The sequence below is a fragment of the Macaca fascicularis genome, chromosome 1 (genome assembly GCF_037993035.2).
Source record: "Macaca fascicularis isolate 582-1 chromosome 1, T2T-MFA8v1.1".
Taxonomy (NCBI): Eukaryota; Metazoa; Chordata; class Mammalia; order Primates; family Cercopithecidae; genus Macaca; species Macaca fascicularis.
This window is the reverse complement of record NC_088375.1, coordinates 112,074,671-112,088,221: the sequence shown is the minus strand read 5'-3', so window position 1 is coordinate 112,088,221 and position 13,551 is coordinate 112,074,671. Positions and strand designations below refer to the sequence as shown.

Here is a 13,551-nt window from a genome sequence, read left to right as displayed (position 1 = left end):
ATGCTGATAAAGTTTATCCCAAAAGTAAGTAATGAATCAGATCTGCTTTCTTTTGACTCATTTAAATCTTTGTTTAATGTAAAGAAACTTTATTGAGGTGTAATTTACATACTATGAAATTTACTCATCATAATTGTACAGTTCAATAAGTTTTAGTAATTTACCCAAGTAGTGCAACCATTACCATAATCCATGCATTTGTTTTTAATGTATTATTTGTTTGGGTTTATTCTCCCTAGGCTCCGATTCCACTTCCTCCACAAGCTTCAGCATGGCCGTATCTCCCACCACTTGTTCTGGTCCAAGGGCAGAAACGAGCATCCTAGAAACCAATCAGTACTTGCGCTCTGAACTGGAAAAATGCAAACAGAACTTCCGAGACCTCACAGAGAAATTCCTGACATCCAAAGCTACTGCCTACTCCCTGGCCAATCACCTGCAGAAATACAGTAGGTCCCACAGGGGCAAGGTCACAAAAGTGATAAATGATTGTCCATTTTCCTCTGTGAAATGAAACACTGCAGACTTTATTCTCTATCACAATTAATTTTATCCTAACTACCCTCCCAAAAAGGTAGAAGTGGGCATTTTACTCTCAATTTGCCAAGAACAGAAAAACTGAGGCACAAAGGTGTAAAGTTTACAGAGCAAGTGTAGTGAGGAATAGAGACTAAAACCTTGGTTTAGGCATGAAACTGTCTTTCCCTTCTCAGCAATGAGTATCAGCTTCTACAAACATGTAATATCACTGTTGGTTAAAACAGCTCAGGATTCAATTAAAACTTTTTAAAGAACACCCATTTGCAAAGCACTGTGCCAGGGGTGAAAGAGGTAATAGTATATACCCTATCTTCCTTGAAGGAACTAAAAACTACTTACTCTCAACTGAGTCATAGATATGTGGAGATGCGAACTTCAGTAGCAGACATGGAGAAAAGTCTTTATGATACCTGGATCAAGATTCTCTTCCCACAGAAGTTCAAATAAGCCATTCCTCATGCTCTGGTTAGATTGAGGGTATTTTCAGAAAATCAGAGACTTTGTAACACCCTTTCTGTCTCTCTCTGAGTATCAGCTTTACAGACAGCAAACAACTGCAGGTGGACGTCCAGGATCAGAGCTATGAGACATATGGCCAAAATGAGAACAAGGCCAAGTGGAGCAGACCGCCGTTCTCAGTAGAAGGCCAGGCCAGGTTAGGGGCTGACCCTTTCCTCTCCACAGTCAGCTCTCACATTTGTAAATCCGCTGTAAAATCCCAAACCTGTTACTAATATTCGGGGAAGAGAGAAGCTGTAATGACAAGGAAACATGGGAACAAGGGCATGAGAGGAACAGGGATATTAGAAGAGGATTCTGGTTAACATTGAAATTGAGTTTGCTTTCCAATTTCCACAATTATTTTAAAATAAATCATTGCGTGGGGGTGGGGGGTGGCTAAAAGTTGCTGTCTAACTTACTGTCATAGAAAAGTAAAGCCAAAAGCCCACTTACTAAAGAAGGGAAAAGATGAGCTTTGGTGTGTGGAAAAACTAGTTTAAAAAAAAAACAAAACAACAACTTCATGTCCTATAATTGTAGGACAAAATTTTCTCAAGCTAGAGAAGAAGAAAGACATTACCTAAGACATTAGTATAAAGGTATTATTGCGCAGTGATTAAAGAGCATATTCCCTAGGGCCAAATTTCCTGGGTTCAAATCTAACTTATCATCACCGTGCCTCAGTTTCCTCATCTGTAATGGTAATAGGGTACTAACTACCTCTTTGGATAGTGGTGATGATCACATGATGATAATTCTTAAAAACCTACTGCAACAGTACCATGACAAACACTATGTGTTGGTTCTCCCTTTAAAACACCACCTACCACCTATTAGCATTTGGGCATATATCATTTGGATCGTTCTCCTCCATATGCAGTTTTACACAGTTGTATACAGATAAATGTTTAAATCTTTGAAATATTTTGGGATTATTGAAACTCTTGAAACAGGAGAATCATCAGTCCTATAGTTCTTAGTATCCTCCCAAACACACAGGAAGTCATTATTTCATGCCCTCATGTTCATGTTTTACTTAAGAGGCTGTAAGGCTTGGTAAATTGGCCTTAAGATTTGAAGTCATGGCCGGGCGCATTGGCACACTTACTGTAATCCCAGCAATTTGGGAAGCCAAGGTGGGTGGATCATTTGAGGTCAGGAGTTTGAGACCAGCCTGGGCAGCATGGTGAAGCTCTGCCTCTACTGAAAATACAAAAACTAGCTGGGTGTGGTGGTGCACACTTGTAATCACAGGTACTTGGGAGGCTGAGACAGTAGAATAACCCAGGAGTCACAGGTTGCAGTGAGCCGAGATTGTGCCATTACACTCCAGCCTGGACAACAAAGTGAGATTCCATCTAAAAGAGAGAAAAAAAATAAAATAAAATAAAATAAAAAGAGAGATTTGGAGTCAAACCTCAGGGAATGTTAATTCTAACTGTCTCTTTTCAGTTGAATCATCTTGTCATGTTACTTTATCGGCCTGTGGGCTTTTCTTCCTCATCTCTAAAATGGGGAGTAGTTGAGAGACTGAGGAATAAAGATATGGAAATCCCAGTATAAAGCCTGGTACTGGGGATACTTTTATCCTTGAGATAGACCCTGCCTCCTGCCCTGCAGGCAGTGACCACAGCAGCACGTCCAGCCTTCCATGATGCAGGCATGTCTGTCTTTTCTCAGACTGTGAAGAATGCAAAGACCTTATAAAATCTGTGCTGGAGGAGGAGCTGCAGTTTCAGGAGAGGGAGCTGGCCGAATTGCCGAGGCCAGCTGCAAGGCTCCGGTAAGGAGGTACCTCTGTGGGAAGTGTACAAATACTGTTTGAAGTGGGGCAGCCCAGGCTGGTAGAACAAAGAGAAAATTTGTGCATGGAGAAGGGCAGAAATGTATGAGGCAGGCACAGAACTAGACTAAGACACAGTGAGGCTATGGTCCAGTTAGGTGTCTAGGGTTTTCTGTTAAATAGCATATTAGTAAAATGGAGACAGCTGCCTGTGTTGGCATAATAGCAATGTGGCTTCTATCTGTGTGTCCTTGGTCAAATTTACTTCACTTTTCTGCATGTCATCAACCTAGGCTACCTCATTTATAAAATGGAAATACTGACAGTATCTACCTTAGAGGGTTATGAAGATTAAATGCACAATTGCAAGTAGTTAGAACCATCTCTAACACATATAAAACTCTGAACAACTATTTTCTGTAATTATTATATTTGTTCCCATTTATAGATGTGGTGATTGTCATTAACATTTTCTGTAAGAGATATTTTCAAACTTTCCAAAGTGCCTTTCATGATAAGAATGTTTCTCCTCCAAACTTTTTTTAAAAGTGTTACACTAGGTGGAGTATTTACTGCTAGGGCTATTGGATAGATAGATGATTGAGCAGCTGTTATGCGGAAAATGAATTATTTGCTCAGGACCAGCATTGACTATCCTTAGAGGGTTTCAGACATAAGGTAGATTGTAGCATTCGACACTTCTTTTAATGCTTTGTTGAAATGAAATCATAGAAGCTCAAATGTGTAAAACTCACCAAAGCAGAGAGATTTGATTGAAGGGGGGACAGGTCTGGAGCCCCTGCTTCACCCCAGTATGCGTCTTTACTTCCCCTGACACTTTCTAGTAATTCTAAGGAATAGAGTTTGAAAGAGGACCTGCGGATAACTACTTAGAAGAATAACAGGGAGAAAACTCGAGCATTAGATGGGGTAGATGACTGTAAATGTTCAGTCCAGCTCTGGGACTACATGGTTCTAAACATTAACTGAATAACTACTCGTATGTGTACATACTACCGGGTGCCGTAAGTTGGGTCATAGGTGGCACTGTCCTTAGACTCAAAGAGCTCACACTCCACATTTGAACCCACGTGTATTAGTCCATTCTCACACTGTTATAAACATGTATCTGAGACTGGGTGATTTATAAAGGAAAGAGGTTTAATCGGCTCAGGGTTCTGTGGACTGTACAGGCTTCTGCTTCTGGGCAGGCCTCAGGAAACTTACAATCATTGTGGAAGTCAAAGGAGAAGCAGGCCTGCTTCACATGGCCAGAACGGGAGAGAGAGAGAGAGAGAGAGAGCAAAGAGCGAGGTGCTGCACTTTCAAACCACCAGACCTCATGAGAACTCATTCACTATCACGAGAACAGCAAGGGGGAAATCCGCCCTCATGATCCAGTTACCTTCCAGCAGCTCTCTCCCCCATCACAGGGGATTACAATCCAACATAAGACTTGGGTGGGGACACAGAGCCAAACCATATCACCATGAGAAATATTTAAACAATAATTAGAAAACAATGAAATCCAACATAGAATAATGAAATTACTACTCAGAACTTTACTTTTTTTCTTTTTTTTAGATGGAGTCTTACCTTGTTGCCCAGGCTAGAGTGCAGTGGTATGATCTTAGCTCCCTGCAACCTCCACCTCCCAGGTTCAAGCGATCCTCCTACGTCAGCCTCCCAAGGAGCTGAGAGTACAGGCGCACACCACCAGGCCGGCTAATTTTTGTATTTTTAGTAGAGATGGGGTTTCACCATGTTGACCAGGCTGGTCTCAAAACTCCTGACCTCAGGTGAACTGCCGCCTTGGCCTCCCAGTGTGCTGGTATTACAGGCATGAGGCACTGCACCTGGCCAGAACTTTCGTTTTAATAGCCTTCTTACTGATTATGGCCTATCTTCATGTCATTCAAAAGAATACTGCCCTTCTTGACTTTTTCACTGATTTTTCTTTTTAATTTTCAATTCATACCAGAGATACCTGCCCAACACTTTTGATCCTGGCTTGCTTTTTTTCTGGTTCTTTTTTTTTTTTTTTTTTTTGCCAACTACTGCATAATGCTTGATGTATATCATATGAAAATGTACTTGGACTGAAGTGGGGAACCCATGGGGCATCTTTTTAATGCAAAGTTAGTAAAATAACAGACAAACCCAGAACCCAAGGCTGTTTCTTCATTCCTTCTGCCACAGGCAAGTCACACAACTTGTACAAGAATTGATCTTGGGCCGGGTGCGGTGGCTCATGCCTGTAGTCCCAGCACTTTGGGAGGCCAAGGTGCATGGATCACTTGAGGTCAGGAGTTCGAGATGAGCTTGGCCAACATGACAAAACCCCATCACTACAAAAAATATATAAATTTTCCTGACGTAGCGATGGGCACCTGTAGTCCCAGCTTCTTGGAAGGCTGAGCCAAGAGAATTGCTCTAACTTGGGAGGTGGAGGCAGGGGTAGAGGTTGCAGTGAGTCAAGATTGCGTCACAGCACTCCAGCCTGGGCGACAGAGTGAGATTGTCTCAAAAAATAAAAATAAAAAAAAGAATTCAACTTGGGAGTTCCTTACAGGGATTCTAAGAAATCTCTCCTCTGAAACTTCTATAACCTATTATTCACTACATTCCCTCTTACATTTTACTCCTCTCTCCCACCTTAGGATACATGATCCCTTAATTCAGGCTCAGGCTAAAGAACTGACCCACTTACGACAGAAGATACAGGAAGGGAGAGGTGTCTGCTACCTTTTCACCCAGCATGTGAAGAACACAGTCAAGTCTTTTGAGGGCCTTCTCAGGAACACCGGCATTGCCTACTACCAGAGACAGAGATTCTGTGAGCAAATGGTACAAGGAAGTCAGCTGACAGAGATCCTTGTCAGAAAACTGGCCACAGGTAAGTTGGCTACAGGCTCTGAAGACCCTTAGCTCCTCCCAAGTGCCCCAAAGAGGGGAGAAAAAATGCAAAGTTATTTCCATTGTATATTTTATTCTAGTTTTGACTATGGTCCTTAATCTGCATTCTATTGTTTTCTCTTTAGAGCACTCAGGTAATCACTTTTAATGTTCTTTCAAGAGTTCTTAGTTTTGTTTTTTATTTTGAGACAGAGTCTTGCTCTCTTACTCAAGCTGGAGTTCAGTGACACGATCTTGGCTGACTGTGATCTGTGCCTCCTGGGCTCAAGCAGTCCTCCCACCTCAGCCTCACAAGTAGCTGGGACTACAAGTGTGTACCACCACGCCTGGCTAATTTTTGTATATTTTGTAGAGGCAGTGTTTCTCCATGTTGCCCAGGCTGGTCTTGAACTACTGAGCTCAAGTGATCCACCTGCTTTGGCCTTCTAAAGTGCTGGGATTACAGGTGTGAGCCACTGTGCCTGACCTGAGAGTTCTTAGTTTCAATCAGTAAGAGGGATAGAGTATAGTGGATTACTTCATCTTGATGAGCATAAGAACTCACCTTCATTTCTGGAAGATATTTTCACTGGGTGTAGGATTCTAGTTGACAGTTTTTGTTTTTAAAAAGTGTTTGAAAAGTGATATTCCACTGTCTTCTGGCTTACATTGTTCCCAACAAGAAGTCTACCATAATTCTTATTTTTGCTCCTCTGTACATAATATGTCATTTTTCACTGGCTACTCTTGAGATTTTCTATTTATCACTGGTGTTAAGCAGTTTGATTATGATAAGACCTTGTATAGTTTTATCTTTTATGTATTGTTTTACTTTATTTAGTTTTTTGCATCTACATGTTTATAGTTCTGATCAAATTTGAATAATAATGACGTATATGTCTTATATATGGCATATACAATATATATAGCATATATATATCAAATATATATAATATATATTCTTTCTCTCTATTCTCTCCTTCAAAGACTCCAGTTATATTTGTATTAGCTGCTTTGAAATTTTACCACAGTTGACTAATAGTCTGTTCATTTTTTGTTGTATCTTTTTTTTCTCTATTTCTTTCTATTTCCATGTCTTGGAATTGATTAATCTTTCCTCAGCAGCATCTAATCTGCCACTAATCCTGTCCAGTGTATTTTCATCTCAGACTTTATTTTTCATCTAAATTTTATTTATGTCTTTTTTAAACTCTTCTATGTAACTCCTCATCATTTCATATTTTCCTCTATCTTCTTTATTTTATTTTATTCTATTTTTTGAGACAGAGTCTCGCTCTGTTGCCCAGGCTGAAGTGCAGTGGTGAGATTTTGGCTCAAGTGATTCCTATGCCTCAGCCTCCTGAGTAGCTGGGATTATAGGCACTTGCCTTCATGCCCAGCTAATTTTTGTAATTTTTATAGACATGTGGTTTTACCACATTGGCCAGGCTGGTCTCAAACTCCTGACCTCAGGTGACACACCCACCTTGACCTCACAAAGTGCTGGTATTACAAGCATGAGTCACCACACCTGGCCTAGCTTCTTTAATACAAGGAATATAGTTATATTTGTTTTCAATGTCCTTGTCTACAGATTCTGTCATCTGTGTCCTTTCTATTGTTTTTTAATTCTCACCTGATGTGTCCTTTCTAAGTCAATTTAAGTAGACTGATTTTTTTTCCCTTCTCATCATGGATTATGGTTTTCTGTCTCTCTGCATTCCTAACACTATTTGATTTGGTGTTAGACATTGCAAATTGTAACCTATTGAATGCTGGATTTTTTGCATTTTGTGTTAAAATTCTTTTGACTTTGTTTTAGTATACAATAAAGTTACTTAAAAACAATTTGCGTCTTTTCAAGCCGGCTGTTTAAATTTTTTAGGCAGGATAAGCACAGCTATTAGTCAACGGCTACTTTTTTCCCACTATGGAGGCAATATGCCTTTAAAAAAATAGACCTTATTTTTTAGAGTAGTTTCAGATTCACAGCAAAATTGAGCGGGAAGTACAAAAAGGTCCCATATACTCCCTGCCTCCACACATGCATGGCTTCTTAGGCTATCAACATCTCTCCCCAGAATGGTACATTTGTTACAGTTGATGAACTTACATTAATGTGTCATTATCACACAAAGTCCACAGTTTACATTGGGGGCAACACTCTTTTGAAGGTTCTAAGCCAGTGATTTCCCACAGATTTGGCACCAGGGACTGGTTGCATGAAAGACAATTTTTCCACAGACAAGGTGGGGGTGGGATGGTAGGGGTTGGGAGTTGGGTGGTTTCAGTAGGAAACTGTTCCACCTCAGATCATCAGGCACTAGTTAGAGTCTCATAAGGAGCGTGCAACCTAGATCCCTGGCATGTACAGTTCACAATAGGGCTTGTGCTCCAATGCTAATCTAATGCCAACGCTGATCTGCCAGGAGGTAGAACTCAGGCTGTAATGCTTTCTGGCTGGCTGCTCACCTTCTGCTGTGCGGTCCCGTTCCTAACAGGCCATGAACCAGTGCTGGGGGTTGGGGACCCCTATTCTAACCAATGCTCCCTCTATTAAAAGGGATTTTCACTGTAGTTGATGGAAACACCAAGTGTTGCAAGCTCTGTGTGAGCTACAGAGATTATTCCTTTTGAGAAGTTCTTTCCCCTGCTTTGCATAATTTCCTCAAATACATGTACTAATCAGTACTTAGCTGAAGATTGAAGACAGATATCCAAGGCATTCTGTCTGTGCAGCAATCTATTCTCTAGTCTGTCCTGTGATGTCTAGCCACCCTGACTTCTTCAAACTTACTACCAGGCTCTGCCTGGGTCCTCCCTCCCTGCTCTGCAGTTGACAATCTCAGGCAGGAAACTGGAGCAGTCATAGGGCTCACCTCTTTTATTTTCTCTCTCTCAGGGATCACTGTACTGTACTGCACTATATCCAATGTTGAAGCTAGAGTTTAAAATACCTTTTCCAGTTTCTTAGTTGTTTAAGGTGGAGGACAAATCCGGTCCCTATTACTCCAACTTGGCCAGAAGCTGAAGTCTCCATTCAATCTTTGTGGTCAGAAAGAACAGTATGACAGAAGGCAGCCTGTTAGAATGGGAAGACCCCTGAGCTAAGAATCAGAATTACCTAGGCTCTAGCCTCAGCGCTGTATTTACTAACTTTGTGCAAGTGATTGATCCTTCTTGAATTTCTGTTTCCTCATTTGTAAAGTGGGTCAAATCATAATTCCACGGCTGCTGTACAGATCGGTTGAAGTAGTGTCTTAATGTTCACGAGTGTATTTCTCTTTCAGGGTTATTTATTTATTCATTTATTTTCAGGTCCCAATAAATTGGCCAAATCTTTTGGGGTTAGTTTAGGCACTGGATATAGTAGAAGCTGATGTTAGAAAACTTGATTTATACTGGAATTTTTTCATAGAATCACCCCCAATTCTCACTAACAAACTGAGAAGAAAAAAAAAAAACCAAGAATTACCCCCAAGAACATCTGAGGAAGCACAACAGGGACAGACTTCAAGGCACCTGGGCAGTCCTCTGGTTTTGGAGTAGAAGTAGGAGAGGGCTATTTGTCCTCTCCAAGACTGGAGCAGGTTCTGTGTGTGAGTAGCAATGGGACAGTCATGGTCTGGCAACCAGCCTGTGGCAGGAAGGAAGGTTACAACTGGAGAAGTCCAAAGGGCAGCCAGGCAAGTATTCTTTGAGCTGGGGAACAAAAGACTTTTGCTCTGCTTCAGGCAGCTGATGTCATGGTGATGATTCACCACATCAGGAACACCCTGTCCAGTGGGCCCAAGCAAGCCCGCCAGGCCACTTCTCTAAAGACACAACCTGAGGCCTCCTGCAAAAATTCTCGCAGAGCATTCTGAACACACATGTAAAGTGTTATGTCCCTGATCATACAGGCCCCATGTGTGCAATGTGTGAATTGAGACCTGCTTAATTTCTGACCAGCTCTTTTAATTTTGGTTTGCAGAAAATCACAATGGTAAGAAAAATGAAGACAGGCAAAAGCTACTGGTTCCCAGGTAACTCCGAATGATGAAGGGGCTGATAATAGACTGACCAAATCTAGAGAGGATTCCAGAAGCAAGGACTCAAATCTAGAGAGGATTCCAGAAGCAAGGACTCAAATCTAGAGAGGATTCCAGAAGCAAGGGCTCAAATCTAGAGAGGATTCCAGAAGCGAGGACTCAAATCTAGAGAGGGTTCCAGAAGCAAGGGCTCAAGAGGTTAAAGGTCCCAGATCTGGAAAAAGCAGACACTGCTGAGTGTTCCTTTTTTTGTTGACTGATTATACAATGTGTCCTTTTAAAAACGGTTCTCTGCTCTCTTTGCAGTTCTTGTATTGGTTCCTATTTCCTAGTAATTTCTCACACTTAGTTAACTAGTCAGTCTTACCAAAAAGTAAACTAACCAGGGATCCCTGGTTTCTGTATCTTTAAATCCTATATGGTTGCAAACCAAAGGGAGATGCCTATCTGGTTTCTGCACGGTTGTCCTGAATTATGTTGGCAGATATTTTATAGCCAGAAAATTACCTTGAAAAATAAATTGAAACCATAGCAAGTATTTAGAGCTAGGGGTCTAAAATATGCAAAAGCCCTGGGATGTTACGTTGTCTCAAGAGCCAGTATTCAATGGATCACTCCACATCATATTAAATAAAATCTGAACACAGCATTTTGAAGCCAATAGTATGGCTCTCTGTGTCCTGTGTGCCCTGAGTGTATTTTAGAGTAGTTGTTGAGTCTGCTGCCTTATCTGTGTGTTATGAGGTCAATGCACTGATCACTTGCTGTTTTCACTTCTATACTAACTCTCGACTCACTATACTCCCAGTCAAAAGTGGATTGTATACTTCCTCTTTGATATGATGGTCCCTCTTTGATATGATGGACCAAGAGGTCCTCTTGGTGCCTCTTCCATGAGCTTCAGATCAGAACTAGCTATGAAGCTGTGGTTCCAGGCTGCCTTGGTTTGATCCCTTGTCTTGCCTACTCCACCAGGCTCAGGAGGGAGGCCCAGGAGGAAGAAATGGATGAAGTCCTGGAGGACTCACTAGATGAACAGTATTTGATTCATTCCAGCCGCCATGACTCCCACCAGCTTCCCAGCAGCAATGCCTTCCTCTCTGATGCACAGGAAAACCCCTCTTCTCTGGATTTAGCCAGTGAGTGCTCCTTTGATAAGAAAAATAAAGCTCCATTAATCTCTCAGTAGCTCCTACATTCTACATGCTCAACAGCTCTGTCTAAACTGAGAGATGTTTTTCTCTGCAGGCAGGCCCTGAAGATTCACTTTAAAAAAGTGATTAGGCTGAACACAGCTCTGGTTTCAAGTCTCAAGTACAGGTCCCTAGTGTGGGTCAGGTAATTTGTTCTGTTCCTGTCCTCACCTCAGTCCCTCTGGCCCGGACTGGCATCTGCAAGCTGGTATACTCAAAGCAGGCCAGAATGGAGAGAGTGAAGAGATTATGGCAGACTCTCTGCCACTACTGCAGCACATGTACAAATCCGTTTAACAGATCTCCTTCTTTAAAACGGGACATCTTATCTTTCCTGAAATATATAAATTTTTTGAGACAGGGTCCCTTGTTCTGTCACCCAGGCTAGAGTGCAGTGGCATGATCTCAGCTCACCACAACCTACAGCCCAGGGTCAAATGACCCTCCCACTTCAGCCTCCTGAGTAGCTGAGACCACAGATGATGCCACTACTCCCGGCTATATTTTTGCCTATTTGGTAGAGACAGGGTCTTGCCTTGTGGCCCAGGCTGGCCTCAAACTCCTGAGGTCAAGCAATTCACCCACCCCTGCCTCCCAAAATGCTGGGATTACAGACGTGAGCCACCGTGCCCAGGCTTCCTGAAATATTCTTGATGATTATAGTTCCTGAACAGTTTTCCCAAGCTATTCTAGCCATCCCAAGAATGTTGGCAGGCTTGTCCATATGTTTGGAGGTACAATTATAATTTCAAGCTCCAGTCTCCATCTCCCCTCAGGTGCTTGCTTTCCCCTAAGGTTCCATCTGACTACTAGAATATCAGGGGACTTCCATAAAGACAAGACTTTGATCTTGGCAACCCTTTGGTGAATAGCCCGGATTCTCAATCTTTGTGCAGCACCAAGGTATTTTTACGATCTCTGTTAGTTTAGTCTCAATGTTGTAATTCAATCTAAATAAACAACGAGGCTATCTGCTGGAGAAAAGGCTGAATCTAACAGCAATGCCACCAGCATGCCCTCTTCCCAGAATGACTCCACGCTAGCCATTGGAACTTCTCTAGGTATATAAGAGCCCTTTGGGTTGGTGCCTCACTGGTGTGTGTATAGATTAAAACCTTGACCTATGTCTCCTCTCCCTTACTTGAATGTTTGACTTTACTTTGGGGGCAAAAGTTTGGATTGTTAGGGGACTATAATATACTCTTCTACACAATAGAAAGAGACCATATTAATTCACTCACTGAGCTTTCATAGTAATATAAACCATATTAGGCTTGTCATTTTGTCAGGGATGGGTATAAGTATGTGGCTTTTATTACTCATACCATCCTCTGACAAAGGTATCCTTATTTCTCTTTATAATTTCACAATAAGGTGCAGAGGAGGGTCATTACCATCTGTTAAAGATATTCAGGGCCGGGCACGGTGGCTCACACCTATAATCCCAGCACTTTGGGAGGCCTAGGTGGGTGGATCACTTGAGGTCAGGAGTTCGAGACCAGCCTGGCCAACATGGTGAAACCCTGTCTCTACTAAAAATGCAAAACTTAGCCAAGCATAGTGGTGCATGCCTGTAGTCTCAGCCACTCGGGAGGCTGAGGCATGAGGATCCTTTGAACCTGGGAGACGGAGGTTGTAGTTAGCCAAGATGGTGCCTCTGCACTCCAGCCTGGGTGACAGAATGAGACTCTGTCAAAAAACAACAACAAAATAAAGATGTTCAGGAGAGATATTTTGTAGAGAGGAAGATGTTCCCTAGTACCTATAAGTCATCTCAAGGAGGTGGTCACACCTTTCCTAGTGCTAGAAAAGCCCTGCTCAGAGACCTTCAGTGTTTTCCCACCTCCTGTCAACCTGCCTTATACTTCCCATATCTCCATGTGGGAGGCATCCCTGTGGAGTCTGCTTAGCACTTGGCCATGCTTTGTTTGAAACCTTAAAAGCTCTTAAAGAAAGTTCCCTTATGTTCCCTGATGAGAAGATGAAGTTGGCAAAAGCATGGTGAAGGGCAGGGATCTTGATGAGAGGCCCCTGACTACCCCTTCAGTGATCGGCATTCTTCATTTCCCATCTCATTCCATGTCCTGGTGGAACGGCTGCAGAAGATGAGATCCAGAGCCAGCGGCAGCACCTGAAGGAAACCCTTTTCATCAACAACTGCCTGCGAGAAAAGCTGGAACGTTATCTCAGCAGCTTTGATGAAGAAAATGGTAGGAGAGGCCCAAGTGATCTGCTTCTGGCAATATGTATTGTTCTTTTTTTTTTTTTTTTTTTTTTTTTTTTTGAGACGGAGTCTCGCTCTGTGGCCCAGGCTGGAGTGCAGTGGCCGGATCTCAGCTCACTGCAAGCTCCGCCTCCCGGGTTTACGCCATTCTCCTGCCTCAGCCTCCCGAGTAGCTGGGACTACAGGCGCCCGCCACCTCGCCCGGCTAGTTTTTTGTATTTTTAGTAGAGACGGGGTTTCACCATGTTAGCCAGGATGGTCTCGATCTCCTGACCTTGTGATCTGCCCGTCTCGGCCTCCCAAAGTGCTGGGATTACAGGCATGAGCCACCGCGCCCGGCCAATATGTACTGTTCTAAAGGCCTGTGACTGGGGCAGAGTTTTG

At 42.5% G+C, this 13,551-nt stretch overlaps 1 protein-coding gene across 1 annotated transcript; it reads left to right on the top strand.

Moving 5' to 3' along the window:
* The first annotated feature begins 245 nt into the window (after nt 1-245).
* On the top strand, nt 246-10,700 carry LOC135971433 (NBPF family member NBPF6-like protein). Its single transcript, XM_065546827.1, has 5 exons — nt 246-449; nt 2,722-2,824; nt 5,485-5,720; nt 9,693-9,744; nt 10,655-10,700. Exons 1-5 carry the CDS (start codon nt 272-274, stop codon nt 10,698-10,700), a joined length of 615 nt encoding a protein of 204 aa, XP_065402899.1. The 5' UTR covers nt 246-271.
* Nucleotides 10,701-13,551: the final 2,851 nt, after the last annotated feature.

Excerpts from the sequence above, each read along its gene's own strand:
- LOC135971433 (XM_065546827.1), top strand. The coding sequence starts at position 272 with ATGGCCGTATCTCCCACCACTTGTTCTGGTCCAAGGGCAGAAACGAGC. Across the intron at positions 5,721-9,692 it reads TGTCAGAAAACTGGCCACAG|AAAATCACAATGGTAAGAAA; the intron begins GTAAGTTGGCTA and ends TTTGGTTTGCAG. Across the intron at positions 9,745-10,654 it reads CAAAAGCTACTGGTTCCCAG|ATCAGAACTAGCTATGAAGC; the intron begins GTAACTCCGAAT and ends CATGAGCTTCAG.